General features: G+C 63.1%; 2 protein-coding genes across 5 annotated transcripts in view; both read right to left on the bottom strand.

The window, feature by feature from the left end:
• The window catches only part of IPO13 (importin 13), a 30860-nt gene extending 14571 nt beyond the window's left edge, over positions 1-16289 (bottom strand). Inside the window, exons 1-4 of one of the 2 annotated variants that reach the window (XM_086753939.1) lie at positions 16039-16289; positions 6243-6979; positions 971-1111; positions 662-803 (exon numbers count right to left, since the gene is read on the bottom strand). In XM_086753939.1, the coding sequence (XP_086610065.1) occupies positions 662-803; positions 971-1111; positions 6243-6979; positions 16039-16107 (1089 nt within the window). In that variant the 5' untranslated portion in view covers positions 16108-16289. The remainder of the gene's footprint in view (positions 1-661; positions 804-970; positions 1112-6242; positions 6980-16038) is intronic. The other variant, XM_086753940.1, reaches the window with a different exon arrangement.
• An 849-nt stretch (positions 16290-17138) lies between these two features.
• Positions 17139-22487, bottom strand: ARTN (artemin). 3 transcript variants are annotated; one of them, XM_086753909.1, is made up of 4 exons: positions 22360-22487; positions 18344-18414; positions 18042-18231; positions 17139-17878 (listed from the first exon to the last, which is right to left on the bottom strand). In XM_086753909.1, the coding sequence occupies exons 2-4, from the start codon at positions 18407-18409 to the stop codon at positions 17442-17444; spliced, it is 693 nt and encodes a 230-aa protein (XP_086610035.1). In that variant the 5' UTR covers positions 18410-18414; positions 22360-22487; the 3' UTR covers positions 17139-17441. The 3 variants fall into 3 exon arrangements, with proteins under 3 accessions (XP_086610035.1, XP_086610034.1, XP_086610036.1); XM_086753908.1 differs by having other exon boundaries at positions 18047-18231; XM_086753910.1 differs by lacking the exon at positions 22360-22487 and having other exon boundaries at positions 18344-18427.

The following is a 22487-nucleotide window of genomic DNA, read 5'->3' as shown; positions in this document are numbered from 1 at the left end:
GTGGGAGCCTCAGCTTGGCCCTGTGCAGCACAGGAGCTGCCAGCACGGCGCAGACATCGCCCCGCTCCCTGCCCACACTCAGCCACACCGCATCAGATTGCGGAGGAATGGAGCTGGGAGGATGAACGAGGGCTAAAAATAAAGCACGACGTGGCAGGGCTGCTCTGTTGGCACAGAGAACACTGGCCCTGGGAGAAGGAGCCCACACTGGGCAGCACTAGCAGTCCCCAGCCCTCTCTTTCCTCCTCTGAAAGACCACGACCACCAGCCTAACAGCAGGTTCTGGCCCACGGTATGCTGGCACGTGCTCTCCTCCCTGCCTGCCCGAACACCCATGCAGCAAGGAGCTAAACAACCAGGTATGCTGCTGGGGAAAAAAAAAAAAAATCAGCATGAAGTTTTAATTAGTTTTGCTAACAAGGCCCTTAAAGGCTGGCTCAGACTTCCAAGGAAGACTGAGGCTGGAAAAAGCAAGCCATGGGGCCAGCATTTCTGAGGTATGTGGCCTGTGGCGGCTGCAAGTGCAGGGTGAGGAGCAGGGGCACCGGAAATCCCTGGGGACCAAACACATCCAGGCTAGATCCCAGTCCCCGTGCACTGGTGCCTCCAGCCCTACCCGGAGCGCAGGATCCGGGCAGGCTGTCCCACGGGGGCCACTGACCTGCAGTGTGTACCAGAAGGTGAGTGTCAAGGAGCTGGTGGTTTCGTTGACAGGGTAGTGCCCAGGGATGCCAGTGCAGAACATGATCATGTTGACCAGGGCCAGGAAGCTCTGCCAGTGCTCCACCTGGTCCAGGAGGGCCCTGGGGAGCAGAGAACACGTCAGGGTGGCACCACCGCTGCGAGCCTGGCCCCTCTGCCCTGACACACATCAGCAGGTGCAGGACCGGCCCTGGATGAAGCAGCACGTGGGCAACAGTGGGCTGCTCCAAGCTCATTCCCTCTCCTGGGCACCGTCCCCAGCACTCACCGGGAGTGGTTCTCCCCCAAGGCCACAGCGATGCGGCAGATCCCGTGCGACGTCTCCATGTCCCCGCTCTGGACTGCCTGGCGCAGCTGCTCTTGGAGCCCCAGCACAGGGGGGATGAGCTTCAGGAGGGTGTTCACATACCTGCAAGCACAGCCTGAATCAGTGCCAGGCATCGCCTCCCTGGCACTGGCTGCCACGGCTTCCATCCCTCCTGATGCTCTCCCACGGCTCCCACCCAGCTTTCCCCACCTCAAGGCTGCTTTGTGCAATGGGGCGCATCCAGGAGCCTTTACTGCTTACAGGGACTCTCCTCCCAGCCTGTGGCATCAGGACGAAGGCCAAAGCCCTGAGCGCTCCTGCAGCACAGCCTCTGCGAGCGAAGAGAAGGGCCGAGCCCCTCAGCTCTGTGCAAGTCTCCCACTGCATCACTGTGTGGACATCTGCCTCTCTGCCCGAATCTGCCAGCAGGGCTGCCAGCATCCCTCGACCTGACTTGTCGCTGCTGTGACCAGCTCCGAGCGAGCGTCAGGGACAGGGAGCAGGAGAAGGGCAGTGAGAGTGGACCTGCAGGCTCATTTCACCGTGCTTGCAGCCCATGCTTCACAGCCCTGCACGAGGAAAGCCACACGACTCTCCAGCACGGGCACGTCCAGATTGCGCTCTCCGGTTGGGACGAAGTGGGCAGCCGCCCTCAGGGATTCCTATCCAGGGAGGATGCTGGCCCCACGGCATGTCCCCCTGGCCCCCCACCCTCCCGGGCTGCCGCAGCCCTGCGCGGCACAGCTCTCCCACATCACATCAGCCTCCCCTCCGAGCCGCTGCCTGTAAGTGATGGTAACCAAGGCAACGAGGAGGCAGACAAGGTGAAACGCAGCCCAGGGCCCCGGGAGAGAGGCCGCGCCAGAGGCTGATGAGCAGCCTGCCATTTCCCGGCCTGCCGAGGCGTGTTATCCGGAGCTGCAGCTATTCCGTGCGCTCCTCGCCTGCCCTGCTGTATGCGGGTGCGGGGCCAAGGATGCTCGGGGCGGGAGGCACACGTGATGCCAGCTCTCCTGTGCCCACCAAGGGGAAGCGATGGGAGCGTTGACACCAGGACAGCCGCGTGCCCACCCCAGAGCAGCAGGGCTGTCCAGCGCACCAGCAGCTCTTGCTGTGGCCGATGTAGGAGTGAACGAAGCCATTGGTGCCACCAGCACAAGGAGAGCGCTGCACTGGTGGTGGCAGCTTCTAGGCCTGGGTCAGCGGGAGAAGACAAAGGGAAGAGAGAGCGGCCCCCTCAGCATCCCCTCTGCACTGGGTGCTCTCCCCCAGAGGAAATGGCACGGCGAAGGGGACAGGTATTTGTGTGTAAACCATTTTCAAGGCTCTGAAGCCCGGTGAGTAATGCCTGTGTCAGCGTGGAAGCACTGTGATAATGGAGAATCTGGGAATTCACCAGCTTCTCTCCCAGGGAATCAATGCTGCAGTCAGGGTCAGCCCAAGCGAGCTGACAAAAAGGCACAGGGGGCCTTCCACTGCTCCAGTGGAGGGCAAAGCCATCCTACCTCTGCAGCACTGGGCTCGCACTACCTTAGAGATGCTTTTTAAAATTTTAGGAGGATTTGTTTTACAGCTTTACAACCAGGATCCTACTTCTGCTGGTTACCCTGAAATACTCACAGTGCAGACACCTAGACCCAAGCTAGTCCTCCGGACTCCCTGCAGAGCCAACAGAGAGAACCACTTGGATTTGCTTCCATGCTGCAACTCATCCCATGTTAGTGAGGACTTCTAGAAAAGGCCGGATGAACCACGTCTCCTGAGCACCACTGCTCTGCTCACTGCCTATGCAGAGGTAATGGCAACTCGGATGCAAGGGTCCCCGGTGAGAAGGGAGACCTCTACTCTAGGTGAGTTGTTTTAACCAGTTGCCCAAGAACAATGGTCAAGCCAGCTGAAGGTGGGGTCCCTTCCTCTGCACCCAGCCAGCATGGAGCCCCAGGCCACCCTGCCTGGTCAGTGTTCCTTCCCAGCCCTGAGTGACCAGCTGGTGCCATGGCCCTGACCAAGCGCAGAGCTTGTCCCAGGAGGCAGACACCACATCTGCCAGCCCTGCTGTCAGCCACTGCTTCCCATCCCCAGCACCCCAGCGCAAGGCAGGAGAGGACAAGACCATCCCAGCCCAGGTGAGCCTCTAGTCGCCCAGCTGAGCAGCCTGTCTCCAGCAGTTGATCACTGGGAATGCCTGTGAAAGAGTCCATGAGCATGGCAGTCATACGGTGATGCTTCCCCATGTATTTCCCTCCAGCCACTTGTGTTACCTTTCCCGAGCAAAATTTGCTATCTTGGTGTTTAGCAGCCAAGCAAATTTTCTTTTCTGTGAGCTTCTCTGGTCCTTTCTCAAAGCCTAGTGAACTCCAGCATCCACAGCTCCCTCCATGGGACCAGCACCTCCTTCTGCTCTTCCCACAACCCTCCCCAAAACACACCATGGTGTGGGGGACAACCCGAAGGGGGGAGATACAGCAGCTCCAGGGTACAATCTTGTCCCTCCTTATCTGAAATCTGAGAAAACCCAAGGTATTAAAACCCTGATTCTAATAAAGCTCTTTGAAAACTCTTCTAGTGAAATTACTCTTCAGGCATTCAGCACTAGGTGCCAAGACCCAGGAAGGGATGGGCTGGACACCATGTGATCCCACCTGGATAACGGCAGCCCTGCCAGCCCCATTACTACACCAACACCCTGCTGCTTTCAGAGAGGGGGCTCAGTGTCCGATGCCCACACTCCGTAGCTCCCACCATGGGCATACACTACTTGCAGGTCCCTCTCCCAGCTCTGACTCTACCCATCAGGCCGCGGGAGTGTGGACAAGTGCTGCACGCCAGCTCTCTCCCTGCAGCATGTGCCGCCAGTTCTCCGACCTGCTTAGCAGGGGGATAATCCTCAAACAAGATGGAAAATCCAGCCCAAGCCTCCTCTGCAAACAAGATGCAACAATATCTCTGTTCCTGCCCTCCTCAGGAGGGCTCACACATGCCTGGCAAGTAAGGAGATCAAATGCTTCGCACCTACGAATCTCTGCTGCATCTCCTCTAGTAACACCTTGGAAGCAGCAAAGCCACCTGCTCCTGCTCGCACTTGCTCATGATGTCCTAACTGCCCTTCTCCACTTGGACACGGGTGGCAGCCAGCTGCTCCGGAGGCGAGGAGCTGCAGCGTGAGGGATGCCTTGCAAGGTGGTGGGAGGGGGCAAGGAGGACAGAAACTGGGTCCGTAACACCCAGGGGAACCCTTGGAAAAGCGGGGAGCCCTGAGACAAACCCTCTCATGGAGCAATGCCCTACAAAGCTCTGGAGAGGACCATATCAGCAGCCCAGTGCCGAGGATGCTCCAAGCCTGCGGCCAAGGGCAGCGGGGAGCCAGGCCCATGCGGAAACAAAGGCGAGAGACCACGGAGGACGAGAGCGGCTGAAATGCAGCAGGGATCTCCCAGGCTGTCGAGAGAAGAGACAGAAAGGTCAGGAGACTCCCTGGGGGCTCGGGGAAGAGCTGGATCCACTGCAGCTGAGCAACAAAGCCGGAGGGGCGGGACAGCCGGCACCGGGGAAGCGGGAGGAGGGACGTGGGATGGAGGACAGGGGGAACAAAGGGGAAGAGAGAGCCCACTGGGGCTGAGAAGCGGCGGCTCTGTGAGCTACGCTGCTCCTGAAGCTATCCCGGATCCCAGCACCCAGCACAGTCCTGCTCCTCCCCAGAGCAGTTGACACCACACGCCGCCTGGCAGGGTGGCCCCGTGACAATGCCACCGCTGTCCCCACGCCCTGGGAACAAGGGCTGCGCCAGGCTCGCACACACTGGGCAGCCTTTCAGACCGGCTGCCCGCCTGTCCTGGCCACCACCCGCACGCTTACGGACCGTGAGGGTGCTCTGCCATGGCCAACGGTGCCTTCAAGGAGAAGGATGGAGAGCAAGTGCTGGTGATGCTGTACGGGAGCCATCAGTGTGACAGGATCGAACAGGGCCAGAAACCGCACAGCAGGGTCAGCACAGAAGCAGAGAGGAAACTCTGCTGTCAGCCACGCTTCTCACTAGAACTCACTTTGAAAGCTCAACAGAAAGCTTGGGCTTTTCATGTAACTGAAGAACAGTGCTGCAGTGCCAGGCTCCTGCACACAGGTGGGGAATCACAGCCAAGGGACTTCTGAGACTCAAGGGAAACAGAAAAGAGGAAGGCAGCGAGTCCAGCATTTCAGAACTGCAAGTCACCTTCTCATTTTCTGTACCAATCCTGCTACAAGGGTTTGGGCTGGCCCACAGCCTTTCCCGGGTACAAGGAAAAGCTGCTTGGGGTCATCTTCTGAATGCTAGCAAATGAGGCAACCCCTCCTTGCCCCCATCAAAATCCTGATGGGTCCCTTTGTGCACCGGGACTTGCAGTCTCCAGATGCACCACGCTGGCTGCCCCTGCCCTGGAGCTAACGGGAGGATCAGGGCTCACAACCGCAGCGGCAGCAGCATCCACACCACTGCAGAGGGTTGGAGCTTGCACGATGCGCAGCGATGCGCAGGGATGCACAGCAGCAGCAGCTCAACCCAGCCTTCAAGAAAACCCTCCTCTTCGGGGGAAGGTTGCTAAGCAGCCAGGAGGGGATGTGGCCACAGGAACTGGAGATGTACTTTCCCTTCTGTGGGCATCAGTCCCGAGAGCTGACAGCAGCTCAGACGATGCGGCCAAGCAGACGAGCTCGGAGCCCCACTGCGCAGCCCTGGCAGGACCTGCCCCAGCTCCCAGCTCAGCCGCACCAGGGGCAGCCATGGCCACAAAAAAACGATGAGTCCTTGGCTGGCACGAGCTGTTGGAGCCAGAAGGAAGGAGAAGACTGACAGGTCTGGTTTTATTATCTCTGCATCAAACCAGCTCTTTGGCTGGACCAGCAGCACAAGGCAGAGGACGTCTGAAATCCCCCTGGCCAGAGCCAGGCAGCTGCTCCCTGGTCGGGCACTGCAGGACCTGACACGAGCAACCAGAAGGGAACATCCTCCTCTGCTTGAGAGAAGGGTGGAGATGGGCTGCGGCTGCCCAAGACTACGTGGTCCTCACGAGTCAACCACAGTGCAAAGCCTCCCAAGGCCAACCATGTGAAACCATGAGCCTCCAGCTGCTTTTGACACTTCCCACTTCCAAACCCTGTCATCATCACCCTTGGTAGCTTGAAAAAAGCCTGAGCTTTTCCCTCCCCACCCCGTTCCCTCATCAATCCCAGCAGCACCAGGAGAGGCTGCCCTTACCTCTGGGCATCAGGCTGGGAAATGGCATTGACGACAGCCTCCACCGCTGTGTCAAAGAGCTCTGGGTCCTGCAGGGAGGTGAAAGCTGCCTGGATCAGGTTCTCGCAGTCCATCAGTGGGATCTCCAGTTGCACCCAGCTGGAGAAGCACTTCAACACCTTCTGCTTGATGAAACCCGGGGAGTCCTGCTGCTGCAGCAGCTGCTCCAGCAAAGGGAAGACGGAGCCACACTCCTGCGCCAGGACGCTGCGTACCTGGCCCTTGCGGTACTGTGGCAGACGGCTGGTCTGAAACTCCTCGGGCAGCACCGTCAGCAGCTCCAGCAGCGCCAGGCACCGCGCTCGCCCATCCACGTTGGAGTCCTCTGCCTGGAACATGCGTACCATGTCTGCCACGGCGCAGGGCCAAGCTTCCGGCATCATGCTGAGGGCCAGGGAGGCCAGTGCCACGCACAGCCGTGTCAGCACGATCTTGGAGCCGCTGGCAAAGCGGGTGATGTGGGTGAAGAGCTGTGTCTTGAGGCTCTCGTACTGGTCGGCCGGGATGTCATTCCAGTAACGGGAGATTTTAATGTGGAGAGCGCTGGCACCGAAGTACTGGATCTCAGGCACCTTGTCCATGTTGAGGAGCAGCCAGCTGAAGTGCCACGCCTGCGGGGAGACCTGTGCCTGCATCAGCCATTTCTGAGCCAAGTTCTTGTTCTCGATGTTGGGGTCGTAATACAGCTGATGGAGAGCCTGAAAAAGAGAGAGAAACACGCTAGAGCAGCCGAGGAGCACAGCCGTGGCCGGTCCCACCAGGGAAGGCTCACTGGGAAGGCTCAGCAGCACAGAGCCCAGCGCCCAGGCTGCCCACCAGCCGCTGCCCTGCAAAGCCAGCACCCTCCCCCCATTAGCTGGCCTCCCTCCTCAGGCTCTCAGCAAAGCGAAAGCGATCCAGCAGCGGGCGAGGACCTGCAAAGCATTCTTCCCCTCCTCCTCTCACCAGCACTCTGGAAATTTCTTTTCCTTAATCATCTCCCATCCTTGCGTTCACTCATGTCGAACCACCTGCTTCCCTGCTGAGGCACTGTCACCGGGGTGGGCGTAGGACCCCTCTGCAGCACAAGGGCTGTAAGGGACATGGCACCCTGGCACTCCTGCCTTCCACCCGCACCCACTCTCAGGAAGATGCTGTGGACGCACCAGCTCGCAGAAAGCATGTGCGGCCCAAAGCTTGCGTCCAGGAGCCCAAGGAATGCAAGAGCTGCTGCAGATACCTCTGTCTGTCAGGTTACAACAGAGCCCTGGAAACCCAGTCACTAAGCTCAGGGACTAATCCCTCCATGGAGTCCCTCTGAAGTGTTCCCAAACCTGCCCAATTACTGCTGAGCCAGGAGAGCTGGCATCTAACCCTGCCTCTGTCACCACCTCCTGCGACAGTCTGGGGCTAGGAGAACATCACTTACCGGTTCCAACAGCTTTGGGAGATCTAGTTACTGCTTTACAGAGCTCAGAGCTGTGCAAACAGCCTCACGTGGGCTGCAAGGCTTTATTTGCAGAGGAATATTATATAGATCTTAATTAGTTATTTATCTTGGGTGGGCACAACTGGTAGCCAGTGATGCCCTCACACACGGAGGGGGACAGAACTACCCCTTGCCTGAACTTCATCTTCCAGCAGTGAGGTTTTCTGCCCGGCACAGGGCATTTCATTTCAAATTGCTGACCGCATACACTGGGAGCAAGGAAAAGCAATGGCATTTGTCAGGCTACCAGGCGCCCGTCGCACTCCACCATCATATCGGAGGATGATTCCAGCAGGTGCAGAGGATTTTTTGTGTCCCCATCTGGCTCCAGGTCTCAAATATCCTCCTCCACCCCTCTAAAAAGCTCTATGAAATTCTTGTGTGGCTCTCATACCCAGGAGAGGATTTAAACCCTATTTTTAAGCATGCAGAGCTGGCAGCCTGGGACACAGGAACAAGCTTCCCAAGCAAGTGCTTCTGCCTCCCGCTGCTTCCCAGCAGAAGACCAAAGAACAGGACAAAACCTGACAGAGATGGCCATCACTGGAAAGAGCTCTGCTCCAGCCTCTGTGGTGGGGGGAAATGAGGACAACCTCTTTGTGAGAGAGAAAGAGGTTATGAAGTACGTTGTCAGAGACGGAGCCAGCCAACACGGGCTGCTGAGGGACAGGCACCTGTCCCACTAAGAGATGTATCCTGACACAAAAAGGTTAACCCTCGACAACCAGGACATGGGCAGAGAGAAATCCGTCCCGACAGAGTGGCCAAGGGGAGGCCACCAGGTAGCAGCAGCCACCTGAAACCTCGCTCTGTTCTCGGTTATCTGGACTCCTGCCTGAAGCATCACCCAGCTGCTGGGGCAGAGGCAAGTGCTGTCATCGTCCCCCCATCAAAGCAACAATTTACTTGGCTTTCAAGCAGTAGCTGCAGACGTGCTAAAAGCTCCCCGCTCCTGGGGGTAGGAACCTGGCTTCTGCCCCTGCTCTTTTCCTGACGACTGAGTCATCCTGCAGCAGGGCTGGAGCTCCCAACTATCTCCTCCATTACCAGCTCAGTCTCTTCTTTGCTCTCATCAGAGCTTGCTGCTTGTTTTCTTCCCAAAATAAATCTCACTTGAGATTCCCAGCATCAGTGACAGCCCACTCTTCTCCTTCCCTGCTCACTGGACACCCCATGAGGTGCAAAGGCCAGCACTGGTCCTTCCGCCTGCTCCCCAGCCCAGGCACACCCCCACCTCTCTGTTTACACTCCCCATGCATTCCCTAATTAATTGATTTATTCTATTTTGAATGGTCTTCCTGCTAGAAAATATCCCTACGCATCATATATTACGAGGCACAACCCAGGTACCTGTCCCAGGAGTCCTAACCTCTAACCTGGTACGAGGTTTGCGAAGCACAGACCTCACCATGCGTGGAGGACGGACCTGGCCTCCAGCGCTGGGTTCCCACCCCATGCTCCCCGGCCGCTCACCTCCGCCGGCTTCGGGGCTGCCGCTTCACGGTCTCACAGAGCTGCGCAGGGAAAACGTGGCACCACGCACACTCCGGGCACACTGGAGCGAGATCCCAGAGCAACCCGCACGTGGGGTGAGCCTTACCCCGTGCCATGGGTGATGGGCAATGTGGCATTAGAGGAACCAGCAGCAAGCAAGTCCTGAGACCCCTCCCCAGGCTGGGTCAGCTTTCCAGCCACACGGACAGCTTTCCCACCACCACCATCCCAACACCTCGCCTGCGCCTCTTGCACTCCGTCCGCCCTGCAGCAGTGCCTGCTTTCATCAGTGAGCTCTCCAGAGAGGCGTCCATCGCCCAGCAACACCACTCCAGAGCCCCGCTCCTCCCACAGGGCCGTTTCCAGCGGAGGCCCCTGGGGATGCGCACTGGGGCCTCCGCTGCTCAGCACCTCGGGGAGGGAGGCTGAGCGGTGAGATGACAAAGTCTACCAACCACACTAAGTTATTCAGAGGATGGAAACAAAGCTGATGCTGAAGAGTCACGCTGCAAGCTGTTGGAAGTCAGAAGAACATTCTGGAAAAATGCGATTGTTGGCTTTCTCGCCTCCCTTTCTTGAGCATCCTGCCCGGGAGGGCACCAGCCATGGCAGCTCCTGGCCAGAGCACGGCTGTTCCTGCTTGCATGCAGGATGCCAGGCAGAGAAGCAAGGCAGCAGGTGCCCCAGGGCTGCCAACAGTGCGCCCTACCTGGTGCTCTGCGCGGCAGGGAGAGCTTTCCAGAGGAGCTCCAAGGATGGGCATCAATACGGGAACCCTCCTAGCCCAGCTGAAAGCAGCAGATGAAACCCCTGGGAGCAGACTAGGCTCTTTCCCTGAGTACCATCCTCTGCTGAGAGCGCAGGTCAGGAGGCTGCAAGGCACCATGCCCCACAGAAGGATACTGGAGCAACCAGCATGCTCCTCCCCAATGAGGAAAGGCACCGTCCTCACCCCAGAGGCAGGCACCAGCACCGGCTGCTGTTGGACTTTGACATCACCACGCTGGCCAGCACTCTCAGGCCCATCGGGAAGCGCTGGAGATGATGGGAAGAACTCATTAGTGCCAGGATGGAGAAGCAGAAGGCATGAAATCGGGCAGTGACATCGAACGGGGAGGCTTTGTGCATTCTGATTTGAATGGGCTGCCACCAGACCTGCCTCCTCTGCAATTAGACCTGTAACGTGAGAGCTGGCAAACAGCCTGGCTGTCAGCTGTGCCCTTTGGCCAGAGAAGGAGCTTTCTCCAACATCAGCTCTGCTTGGTTGAAAACAATTCAAGCTTGTTATAATGGCTCTTCCCTGCCCTAAAAAGCTGTGGCTGAAGCCTCAGTCAGAGTCTAGACACTGGAGCAGTATCAGCTGCTCAGGAGAGCTGCCTTGGGGCAGGGCAGCTTGCCCAAAAGGCACGGGTCAGAGGTCCCACGCTGGTCACTTTGGACAACAGGAGGGGGACCATTCCAAGGAGAGTTATTGCCAAGCAAAGACACCTGATCTTAGCTCACAGCTTGGCATCACAAGGGAAAAGGAGCTGCTACAAGCCCAGCATCTCCCAGCCTGCAGCCCTTGGAGCTTCTGCAGGGAGCCCAGTGCCAGCAGCCCGTCTCCCTTACTGCACCACGTAAATCCATTCACACAGGGTCCCCAGCAGAGAGGTGCTGTGTCCATGCCATTTGCAGGGTCCCCAGCAGAGAGATGTGGTGTCTGTGCCATTTGCAGGGTGACAAGAGGAGCCTCATCACGCGGCTCCAGCCCCACAGAGCGGGAGCGTACTGCCTGCCGTTCCTGGGGGGCTCCACGAGGAGACAGGTTCCCTCCAGGGGCCTGGCTGTTTGAGCTAATGGAGGTTACAGCGGGTACAGCTCTGAGGTCTGCAACACAGCAGGGAAAACAGCACGCTGTGAAACATACTCCCGTTCTGCTCTTTGCCCCGTGCCCGTGGCCACGGCCCCTCAGCAGCCACCGCCCTGCTCCTAGCAGGACCCCCGACGCCTCCCGCTGCAGCCCCTCGCTGTCCTTTCCAGCTGAACGCACCCGCGCCGCCAGCGCTCCAGGCCTGCGACAGCACGGCCATTACCACGGCTCTGCCGAGCGAAGGGAACGTCATCCCTGCCTCCCCCCGTCCTCCCCCTGCCGCGGCAGAGCAGGCCGAGCAGCCAGCAGCCCCAGGAAGGCGGCAGGCTGCCGACGCGCCGAGGACAGCAAATGGATGCAAAATAAAGCTGTGCCTGTGCTGCCGGGCGTGCTGCTCCTGCTCAAGGCACCCACACTTTGCCAGCAGTCCCAAAGAAGGGGTATTTTTTCCCTTCTCCTAAGAAGAGGTGCTGCCACTGTGCACCCCTCTTTGAGCCCAGCTTGCCCACACCAAGTCCTCGGCTCTCCGGAAGGGGCTGCGGCCCAGATGTGGCTCCGCATCCCTCCAGCTGCTTCACTGCCAGCAGCCCCCTGCAGAGAACGGCGTGGTCCCCAGCAGGGACGGGGGCTGCAGGAGACACGTGCTTTGAGCGGTGGTGGCTGCGGGCCCGCACAAGCAAAGGGTGAGCAGGACCAGAGACGAACCCTGGGACCACAGAGCCCAGGACAAGTTACAGGACAACCCAACCACCACCTTAGCCCACCATCTCATGTTCTCTACCCATCACTCCGGTGAACAGGTCTGCAGGCGTTTTGAGAGGAATCCCCGCTGGCACCCAGATGCCGATCTCACCCATTCCCGTTCCGTAAGACGTTGGAGCCGAGACGAAGCTCCAGTGATGGCCCTTGCAGGGCCAAGCCAAGCTCTGGCAAGAACAGGGTGCTGCCCTCTCGTCCCATCACCACTGCGCCCCAGGAAGGAGCAAGGTGTTCAGCCAAGGTTGGCTCTGGGCGGAATCTGCTTTTGCAGTGAGGATCTGCTTAAAGGCTAAACAAGGCAACTCCTCCTGAGAATCTCCCCTCCCGAGGCCCCTAACTTACCATCCCCGGCACCGCTGCCACGTCCCGCGTACATGGGCTGCTTCTAAGGAAGAAGTGGCCAAGCCGCTGCCAGCGGTGCACCAGGCAAGGGATGCCATTCCCCCACCCCGATGTATCCGTAGTTCTCTTATCGGTTTTCCGAAGACAGGCAATAACCTTTTTCTGAAGAAAGCAGATGCACTCGGGTTTCTTCTCCCCATTCTCCGGGGTGGAAGGCAGCCCCGGCAGCTGCCACATCCCCGAGGCTCAGCGTCTCCGAGGAGCAGTGATCAAAGCCACCCCTCTCCCATCACGGTAGGCTCCGGATGCCAGCTCCATGACACCCCGCCTACCCATCCTGCCGGAGAGACTCTGTGCATTCATCAGGCATCTCCAGAGAGGCACACGGCAATCTGGAAGGCCCAGAGATGCCAGACCGCTAATGTGCTAGGGAAAAGACGTCAGTGTATATTACAAACCCCCCAGAGGGTGAGAGGCAGGCCAAGGGAGGAAAGACCTGGAAGGAATCAGACAAAAAAAAGAGGGCGAGAGCAGCCACTTGGGAAATTCACAGAGGAACAGCACTGCCTTCTTTCTTGTTTCTAAAAGAGGGATACAGCTAGGGCAGATTCAACTGCACTGAAAACAGGCAAAGAGAGTCTCGCATTCCTCTTTGCCTCTCCAACACCCCAGTGTTTGGTGCTGCCACCCCGACCTGGAGGAGACCAAAAACGCAAGGCCCAAATCCTGCTTCAGCCCTGCTCCTCCAAGATGGACGCAGCCAGCAGGGACTGAACGCCTGCACCCCATCCCAACTGGAGCAGGGTTCATACTGCAGCAAGAGCGTCACCTCCCCAGGGCAGCGTCGCCCCGTCACCAGGTTGTCAGTCACGCCGGGGACAGCCCCTGGGCAAGCAAAAACGCACACGGGTCATGAACCAGATTGTACCGTTTAGGCGCGGGGAGGCCAAGCATCCTCTCCTTGCAGCCTAAAGCCCCTGGTTGGCCCAGCCTTCCCTTCCCTCCGACCCCTCCAGCCGCAGCAGGAGAGCCCCGCTCAGCAGCAGGGGCAGGGGAAGCAGAGCCAGCCCAGAGCTGCCAGCCGCCCAGCAGGTCCAGGAAGCACGGCCACGCCAGCCTGCTCTAGCTGTGCCGAAGCCAGAGCAGCATCTAGGTCAGGCTCGGAAGAAAACAAAAAGCAGCCGAGCAGCCTTCAGCTGGAAGCGGGGGACACTGACACAGTGACCGTACCGCAGCGGCTCAGCCCCAGTGCGGCCCTGCTCCTTCCCTGTGTCATAAGAGAGCTCTTTAAGGAAAATGGAGAAAAAAAAACTGGAACAGGTTGCCCAGAGAGGTGGTGGATGCCCCATCCCTGGAAACATTCAAGGCCAGGTTGGACGGGGCTCTGAGCAACCTGATCTGGTTGGAGCTGTCCCTGCTCCTTGCAGGGGGATTGGACTGGATGAGCTCTAAAGGTCCCTTCCAACCCAAACTATTCTGTGATTCTGCGAAAGTGCAGGAAGCAACTTCCAGACGGCTCCTTAAGCGCAGCACCTGAACCTGACACCTCCTCAGGAACAGAGGCAGCTGCCTGCAGGCTTTCAGGTCTGCCAGCTGGCAAAGGGCAGTGTGGGTCCAGTCTACAGCATCCATACTCATCCCATCAGCTGGTCACAGCTGGAGGGATGTAACCGTCTCTCTCTGGCACACGTCACGGTGGATAAACACGGCAATGATCCTCTTCAGCTACATGGGGACCCAGAGCCCTGCAAAAGGAGATGCCCCACAGCATTCACCCAGCCCCCCACATAAAAAGCAACAGTGGGCCTATGGAAAGGTCTTTCAGGGATGTGAATCCTCCCCACAAAAACCATCAGAGCAGCGTGATGGACATGGTTTGATCGGAGACCTCCCTGGCTACAACTGCCACATGTGATGACTTCCATTGCAGGTGACCTGGAGAGGCTTCGACCCTCTGACTTAAGAGATAACCAGCTCCTTATGCTGTTCCTAACCCCAGCACTTAGCACTGACTCAGAGTGGAGTCAAACCCCGACTTTAATCGGTATTCATCGTTATTAATAGAGCCATGCACAAAACCTGCCAGGCAGAAGAGCCCAGGCCAGCAGACGCATGATTTATCTGCCAGCATCACCTCTGACAAAGCAGCTCTACCCACCTGCCTCCCACCAGCCCAGCCCCCCAGCAAAGCCCACCTTTCCTTCCATTCATACTGGAAATACCTCACAGCCCTCCCTTCAAAGGGCAGAGACGGGGGGCTCTGAGCTGCTGAACCTCTGAGCTTTTTCTGATCCCACCCCACATTTCTTCCTCTGGACAGGGACCGGGCTGCTGCCCCCAGCCAGCAGCTCAGAGCCCCACCACGGTCCACAGCCACACCTTCAGAGGACATCACCAAGATGGCAAAGCCTGCGGAGACCGGGAAAAGGCAGGCAGGCTGGGGGAGGGGAGCCAAAGCATTCTGGAGGGCATCTTTGCCTCCTCCCAGGCGGCAGGAGGCTAAATCCAGAGCAGCGCAGCGAGGGTGAGCTGCCTCCCGGCACAGCCTCCTCTGACCCAGCCAGCGCTGGGCGCCCCCCACCCTGGCACTGCCCACCCTTCCCAGGCAAGTGTGCGCTTCATTGTTGGTGCAAACAAAGGAGCAGTTTGTGTCTGCCGAAGAGAAAGGAAGTCGCAGGCAAAATCATCCAGCAGCCCTGGGTATATGCAGATTAAGCTGCAGAAGGTTGCATTAATGTAGCGTTTTCCAGACATCAGTTAATCCCCCCGGCTGCGCTCTGTCTCTGTTCCCCTGGCAGAGGTGGGCTCTCTCACCTGCGGCCTCAAAGGCAACCGGTGCCCACTCACAAACCTGACCCGACACCTCCCACGAGGCTGGGTGAGCTGCTGGGGAGGGACAGGTGCAAAATGCAAGCCGTGTGCCCACCAGCACGCCCGTGGGCATCGCTTTGGCAAGGAACTCGGTCTATTCTTATCAAGGAAAAACGAGGACACTGGGATTCCCACTAGCTGTCTGGGGACTGAGCTACGGCTCGACGGCAGGCTGTCAGTTCCCGAGAGGATGTCTGGCCACAGGGAGAGCGGAAGAGAGCAGTGCTCTCTCGCTGTTTGCCCTTCAGGGATGCATCCTCCACTGCCCAGCTGCCACCATCTCCAAGATGGCCCAAGGGAAGGGTTTTGCTCGGCTGCCTGCCCCCCTTGCTCGCTGGGGTGCCCTGCTCAGGCTCTGTGATGAACCCCAGGTCACACAGAGGCCACTCAGAGCTCTTCCCAGCAGCAAGACGATGCTGGCAGCCCCGGGTTTGCCGCGGCCATTCCCCGGATCCCAGGTTTCGGCAACCACAGCCTCGCTCCTCTTGCTTAGGCAGACCTCGAGCATCAGCAGGATCGCGGGGGCTGGATCGGTCTGGGTTTGGGGATGCATCACCGGGCCATGAAGGCTTTTTCCCAACCGTAATTCCCAACAATTCCCTGCACCTGGCGAGAGCCCGGGTGCCCTCCCTCCCCTCCGTGACGGAGCCACCGACGATGGCGTGGGCAGCCAGGGCTGGACCCGTGGGCTGCGCTCCCTGCCCGGCGCTGCAGCACGGCGACCCAGAGGACGCCAGTCGGAGGGACAACTCCTCCCTTTCTGCTCCCATTTCTGCCGCATCATTTTCCCTCCCGGGGCTGCTGTGTGTGTGTCCCCCGCCCCAGTCCCCGACGCGGCCAGTGCCGGTGGGGGGGGAACTGCCGCAGGTGCCCCCCCCTCCCCCCAAACCCGAGCCGCAGCCTCCGCAGCAGCATCCCCATCCCGCAGCCGCGTCCCCCGGGGCCGGGCGGGCTCGGGGCGGCCCGCTCACCTTCTCCACGTTCTCCACCGTGAAGTCGAGGCCCTGCGGCGGCGGCGGCGCCTCCGCCCTCCGCTCCATGGCTGCGGCGGCGCTCAGGAGGCGGTGGCGGCGGCGGCGGGCGGGCGACAGCGGCGGCGCACGGGCAGCCGCATCGCGGCGGGACCCGCCTCCCGCCCCGGCGAGGGCGGCGGCACCGGGGCGGCGCGGCCCGGTTCGGCTCGGCTCGGCGGGAAGCGGTCGGACACCCCAGGGACGCCCCCGAGCGGCCCCGCCGCCCGACTCCGCTGCGGCACCGCCTCGCCCCGCTCTCCCGCAGGCGCCTCCGGTCAGCCCGGGACCTGCCGCAGCGCCGCGCCGCACGCCGGGAGCCGTAGTCCCGGCCCACGCGCGTCCCCTGCCGGCCGCCGGCACCGAGCGCCGCCCCACGCGCGGTGCCCCGCTCCGCACCGCCTCCCGTTGCCAGCCCACGGGTGGCAAACACGCCCCCGCCCCCTCACATGACGAGCACACGCAGGGGTTGGACACGCAGCCCATCGCTTTTATTGCTACAGGAAAAGGCGACTGTACAAAAATAGAGTTTATCCCTCAAATTTTACAAATAATAGAAAAAAGGGGGCTGGGGGCACGGGGCGCCGGGGCGCCGCCCAGGGCTCTCACGGCAGCGCCGGGGTTAAATTACACCCGGCCCCCGGGGGCCCAAAGTCATAAATAGGAGCTGCCGCTCGAGAACAATAAATAAATAATTTAGAGTAATAAATAGGTCAGTGCCGCAGCACCGCGGGGGCAGCAGGGGGACGCTGCCGCCCCCCTGGGAGCCGGGCAGGGGTCCCCGTGGCTGCCCGTGCCCTGCTGCCCTGTGGAGCACCGGGGACTGCTGGGGTCCCCCACCCCACACTGGTGCGGTTTGGCCCCGCTGCACCCCCGTCCCCAGGGACGCCCCCTCCCTGCAGGGCAGCTCTGGCCACCGCCAGCCCCCGAGGGGACAGGGAGGTTTTGCTCCTCCCCCCCCCCCCAAAAAGCTTGGGCGATGCTCATCCCCAGCTCCCCAAAAGCAGGAGTGCCAGAGTACCAGTCCAGGCTGCTGCTGACGGACGCGGGGCTGGCAGACCCCCGCAAGCAGTGGGGACACTCCGTACCCCTTCCAGCTCCTCTCCCAGGGCCGAGCAGGGGTGCACGCACCCGGGCAGGACCCCGCGTAGCCAGCAGCACTGGCTGCTTGGCACTGAGCGGGAGGGGGCTCAGCTGCCCACCTCCCCATCATGGCTCCATCTCACTTCGGTCCCTCGTGGCCTCCTAAAACGAGGGGCAGCCATCTCCGCCAGACCCTTCTTTCAAGCATCAGTGCCGCTGTGCACCGCGAGCCGGGATCTGCCGGCACGCGTCGAGCCGGGGCCGAGCCGGCGGCCCCCTCCTCAACCGATGCAGCTGCACTCAGCCGCCGAGAGCTTCTCCACCGTCTGCCACGTGTTCTGCACGTCCATGAAGGAGACCGCCTCATAGCGGGTGGGCCGGCAGCAGGGGTGGCTGAGGACCCGCTCCTGCGGCCCCGGGGTGATGAGCTGCTGCCGCAGCAGGCTGCCCAGCGTCAGGTCGTAGTTGCTGCGTGCCCGGTGGCAGGACCCGCTGCAGTACTTGAAGAGCACGATCTCGTCCGAGTTGAAGCCCAGGCCCAGGTCGCGCACCTTCACCATCAGGTTGCGGATGTGGCAGTTGCGCCCGCGGGCCCCCCGTGAGGGTTTCCGTGCCCCCTTCTTGGTTTTGCCGGTGCCTGGCGGCGAGCGCTCAGAACGCAGCAGCAGGTCCTCTGTCAGCTCCGTGGTGCCCGGGCCACCCGTCGTCGCGTTGTCCCCTGCATGTGGAGGGAACGGAACCGTCAGACCCCATCCTGCACCTGCTGCCCCCGTGTGCAGAGCCCTGCGTGGGCTGGGGCTCCCTGCAGCGTCTCCCAACCCCCCCCATGCCCCACACTCCGGGCTACCGTGGCAAGGCTGGGGTCCTGCCCCAGCACGCACCGTACAGTTGGCTCCAGGCAGCGGCAAGCGGCATCTCCACGCCGTCCTCCACAGCTGGGCTGGCGGTGGCCATGCCCCGTGGCGTGGGGGCCGTATCCAGCGTCTCGTTGCAGTGCGGCATTCGCAGGGTGCCCGTGGCCAGCCCGGCCAGCAGCGAGAGGATGGCAAGGAGCCCCCACAGTGTCCCCTCCTGCAACGAAGCACAGCACAGCGGGGTGAGCCCCAGCCAGTGTCCCTACACCAGGGCTGAGGCTCTGTGAGCTGGGGATGGGGACGTGTGGGCCAGCCAGGCCTGGGCTCACCCTGGGCTGCAGGAGCGTGGTGGGTCCTGCAGGTCTCGGCTCCGGTGGCCCCGCTCGCTGCTCCATGCTGGCTGCAAGTGCAGAGGTGGGAGGTCAGCGCTCACGCAAAGGGGATGGGGTGGGCATCAAGCTGGCCGGCTGGGAGCTGGAACATCTCTCCCCTGCCCCTGCCAAGCACGCCATCACCTCCCTCGGGCCCTGAAATACCTCCTGCACCCTATGCACGACCCTCCTCATCCCGTCCCCATGCACTCAGGCACCCTCGCCACCCCACGCACCCCTTCCTGGAGATTTGGCAGCCAAGGCGGCCCAGCCTTCGCCCAGCACCTCTCCTCAGGGGGACGCAGCTGCCTCCTCATGCGAGCGGCCTGGGATGCCAGGCTGGGCCGTGAGGCAGTGGCTGGGGCTGGGAGCACCGCAGGGGAGGCCCCTTTCCCATGGCTCTTCCCTGGGAATGTTTTTCTTGCTAGCGGTGAGAGCCTGACCTTGGAAACTCCAAATCCATTAGCGCAGGGTCCCTGGGTGCAGCCACCCCCTGGCCTCACGCTGGCTCCCCAGCCCGCTGCCTGCACCGAGCTGGGACACACAGCCCCAGAGCAGCCCAGGCGAGCGGGGCCATGAGGGGCAGGATGGGCAGGCAGGTCCCATGGGGACACCGCGGGGTGCGGGACACCACGCTGAGCTCGCTGTAGACATTCACCCCAACACCACTGCCTGGCATCCGCTGCCCCGACAAACACAGGGGAATTTGGTTCCCACCGTGCATGGTCCCGAGGGAGCAGGGAGTGCAGTCTCAGGGGAGCGCCCCGGGAGGTGCAGGGGCAGCTCCCAGCCTGCAGCCACATGTTGCCCCTCCTTCTCCAGCTTGTCTGGGGTGCGAGGAGGCTGCTGTGCCCTAGTGTCCCAAGTCAGGACCCCCAGGAGGTGGCTCCCAAGGGAGCTTGACCCCTCTTTGGCCCATCTGCTGCATTCCCTGTCTCTTGGGATGGGACTGTCCCCTTGGAGCTCGGTGGCATCCTCAGCAGGGAGCTTCCCCCATCCCCTCCATAGCTTTGCCCCGGCATGTCCCAGATGCTTCCGTAGCAAAGCTGGGATGGGACACGCTGAGGAGAGCACTCCTGGCCAAAAAATGAAGGGACACAGCTGGGCATCGCTGCAGCAAGGAGACAAAAATCAGTTCCCCCAGTGCCTCCAGCATCTCAGGGGATGGTCCCCAAGTCCCGACTGCCGCATCTGATGCCACCCTGCACTGGCCACACCGTGGCGAGGGGCTGTGATGGGGACTGCCAGGCCCATGTTGCTCCTCGGGGGGCCCTGCACCAGGCAGGATACGTCCCCGGTCGCAGGCAGGGCTGGCACCGGGCCCCCTCGGCCCCGCCAGTCGCCCCAGTCCAGCCAAGCACAGCCCACGCAGCACGTCGCTCCCGTGGCGGCCCGTGGCCTCGCGCCAGCCATTGCCGCCAGGTCATGGTTTTCCCAGGCCGGCACCCCCGGAGGGGCCAGGCGAGGGTCCCTGCGCCCCATTGGGAGGGGACGGGGCCCCTCTCTCCATCCCTGCTCCTGCGGCCCCTCGGCTCCAGCATCCCGGAGGGATGGGATGGGACGGGACGGGACGGGACGGGACGGAGCAGCCGGTGCAGTTCAGGCTTCCCCCGTCCGGCGGCAGCACGGCCCCGGGCTGTGCGGCGGGAGCGCAGCCGGCGGGGCGCCGGGCGAGGGCAGCCTCCCATCGTCCCCGGGAGCCCCGCAGCCGCGGCTGCGGATGTGCCCCGCCAGCGCCTCCGCGGACACGGAGCCCCGTCCCCAGGGGCAGCTCCTCCCACGAGGGCCCCGCACCCCCTGCCTTCCCCCAGCGCGGGCAGGGCTGAGCCAAGCTCCTGGGCGCCCCATGGGGGTGCCAGACCTGCACCCCCCACGGCAGACCCCCAGCTCCCGCGTGGGGCGAGGGGGCGATCTGGCTGGGGTCAGCCCCTGCCACGGCTGCAAGAGCCCAGCTGGGCCATGAACAGGCACAGGAGCCCTTTGCAGGGTCAGGATCAGGCCCACCCGTGTGAGGACCTCCCTGACCCCTCCGCCACGCGCGTCCCCCGCCCAGAGGCTGAGTAGCAACGTGGTGGGGCCACCCCTGCGTGGGTCACCCGACACGCACCCGTGCAGAGCCCCGCCGAGAGTCCCGCACTGTGCACAGGGCCCTGGGGAGCGGGTGCCCCGTGGGCCTGCTGCAGGAGCCGCTCGCGAAGCGCATCCACACAGGGCCAGCGGGTGCCCTCGTCCCGGGGCGAGGGTCTCAGCTCTTGGGGCGGCCGCTTTTGGAAGGGGGTTATGCTAGGGTGTCGCTCGCCTGCGGGTTCTGTCTGGCAGCGCGGGGGGACGCCCGGAGACCCCCCACGGGCACCTGCGGGCATCCCATCCCACCCAGCATCCCTCCGCGCCGGCCCTGGCAGGAGGAGGGTCGGGATGGGGAGGTGAGGGGGGGGATATCCGAAATCAACCCCACGTGTGACGCGGAGCTGGCACCCGCCCCGCGAAGCCGTGGGAGGCCGGAGTCGGACACGTGGGGCACACGGGCGAGACCAAACTCGGTCCCAGCCCGGGCAAAGCAGAGCCCGGGGAGCGGCAGGCAGTGCTGGCCCGGGCAACCCCGCTCACCGCCCGGGCAGCCGGGGCAGCGACCCGCCCGACGGGCCCAGAGGGGCAGGGGAGAGGCAGCGAGGCCGCCCCCGGGCCCCCGTAGCGGGGTCCCGCCTCTCCCCGCCCGGGCAGGGAGCCCCGCCGCCGCCGCGGCCCCGAGCGCTGCGCGCCGCCGGGCCGGGCTCCGCACCCCGGGGGCTGCCCGGCGGGGACCTGCCCGGGGGCGGCCCCAGCCCCCGCGTCGCCTCGCGGGAATTGCCGGGGAGCGGGCCCCCTCCCGCCCCGCACCCGCCCCGTCCCCCTCGCAGACCCGGTACGAGCGGCCGCCGAGGCCCGGTGCCGCCGGCAGGATGGGGCGGACGCTGCCGCCCGCCGGCCCGGCCCGCACTCACCGTGCCCGCGGCGGGGACCATCCCCCGGGCCGCCGCCGCCCCGCATCGCCTCCGCTCCCCGCCGCCCCCCGCCGCCCGGCGCGCCGGGGCGGGGCGCGGGCGGGGGCCGGCGCTGCCCCACCGGCACCGGCTCCCGCCGCTGCTCCCGGTGCCGCTCCCGCCGCGCCTCGGGGTGCGGGTGCCGGGACCGCTGCGCCTCGGGGTGCGGTGCCGGCGGCAGCGGGCGGGCGCGCAGTGCGGGGCAGCGGCGGCTCCATCCCGCTCCCGCCGCCGGTGTCAAATTCCAGCCGCCGTCACCTGACCGGCGAGGGGGGGGGGCACGGACATCGGCACCCCAACCCGCACCAGCACTGGGATCCTGACCGGCACCCGCACTGGCAGCGGCCCGGGAGCAGGACGGCACCGGGATCCCGGCAGCAGCAGGCGCCGCAGACCGACCCGCATCAGCACCGGCTCCGCGCCGGGACCCACACAGCCACCGAGCTCCCGCAAAGACCCGCACCCAGCCGGCACCGGGACCCCCGGCGACACCCCCTGCCCGGCCTGCCGGCCCCCTCTCCGCACCGCCGGGCAAACGGACGGACGCTCCCTGAGCGGGACTCCCTGCCCCAACAGCCCGGTCGCGGCGCTGGCAGGACGGACACACGGACACCCGCGGGGACGAGTTCAGCCCTGCCCGGAGCGCTCCGGGAGCAGAGCCCGACGGGGACCCCGCGGCCGGCGTCGCGGGGGGGACAGAGCCCCACGGAGACCCCTTGCACATAGCGGGGACCCGGCGGGGATGGGTTTGGGGAGGCAGGGCGGGGGCTGGCCGGCGTCCCACGCGCCCCGAGCCACCGTGGGGCCACCGGTGCGCCCGGCGTCCACGTCCGGCCTCGCCGGAGGAGGAGTCCGCCCTCCCCGCCCGGCCTCCCCGCCCGCCCGCGCCCCGGGAAGGCGGCCCGCGGGGGCCAGGTCCACCCCGGCAGGGCCGCCCGCCGCCGGGCTCCTTACCTCCGCCGTCTCCCTGCCTCCCTCCGCCGGGGCCGTCGCAGGCCCCGGGGACATGGGGGCCGGCTGGCGAGCCGAGCCGAGCCCGTGCGGGTCCTTACGTCACCGCCGAGGGCCCTCCACGTCCATCC

This window comes from Chlamydotis macqueenii, chromosome 8 (assembly GCF_036417535.1).
Source record: "Chlamydotis macqueenii isolate bChlMac1 chromosome 8, bChlMac1.mat, whole genome shotgun sequence".
NCBI lineage: Eukaryota > Metazoa > Chordata > Aves > Otidiformes > Otididae > Chlamydotis > Chlamydotis macqueenii.
This window is presented reverse-complemented; position numbering and strand designations above follow the sequence as displayed.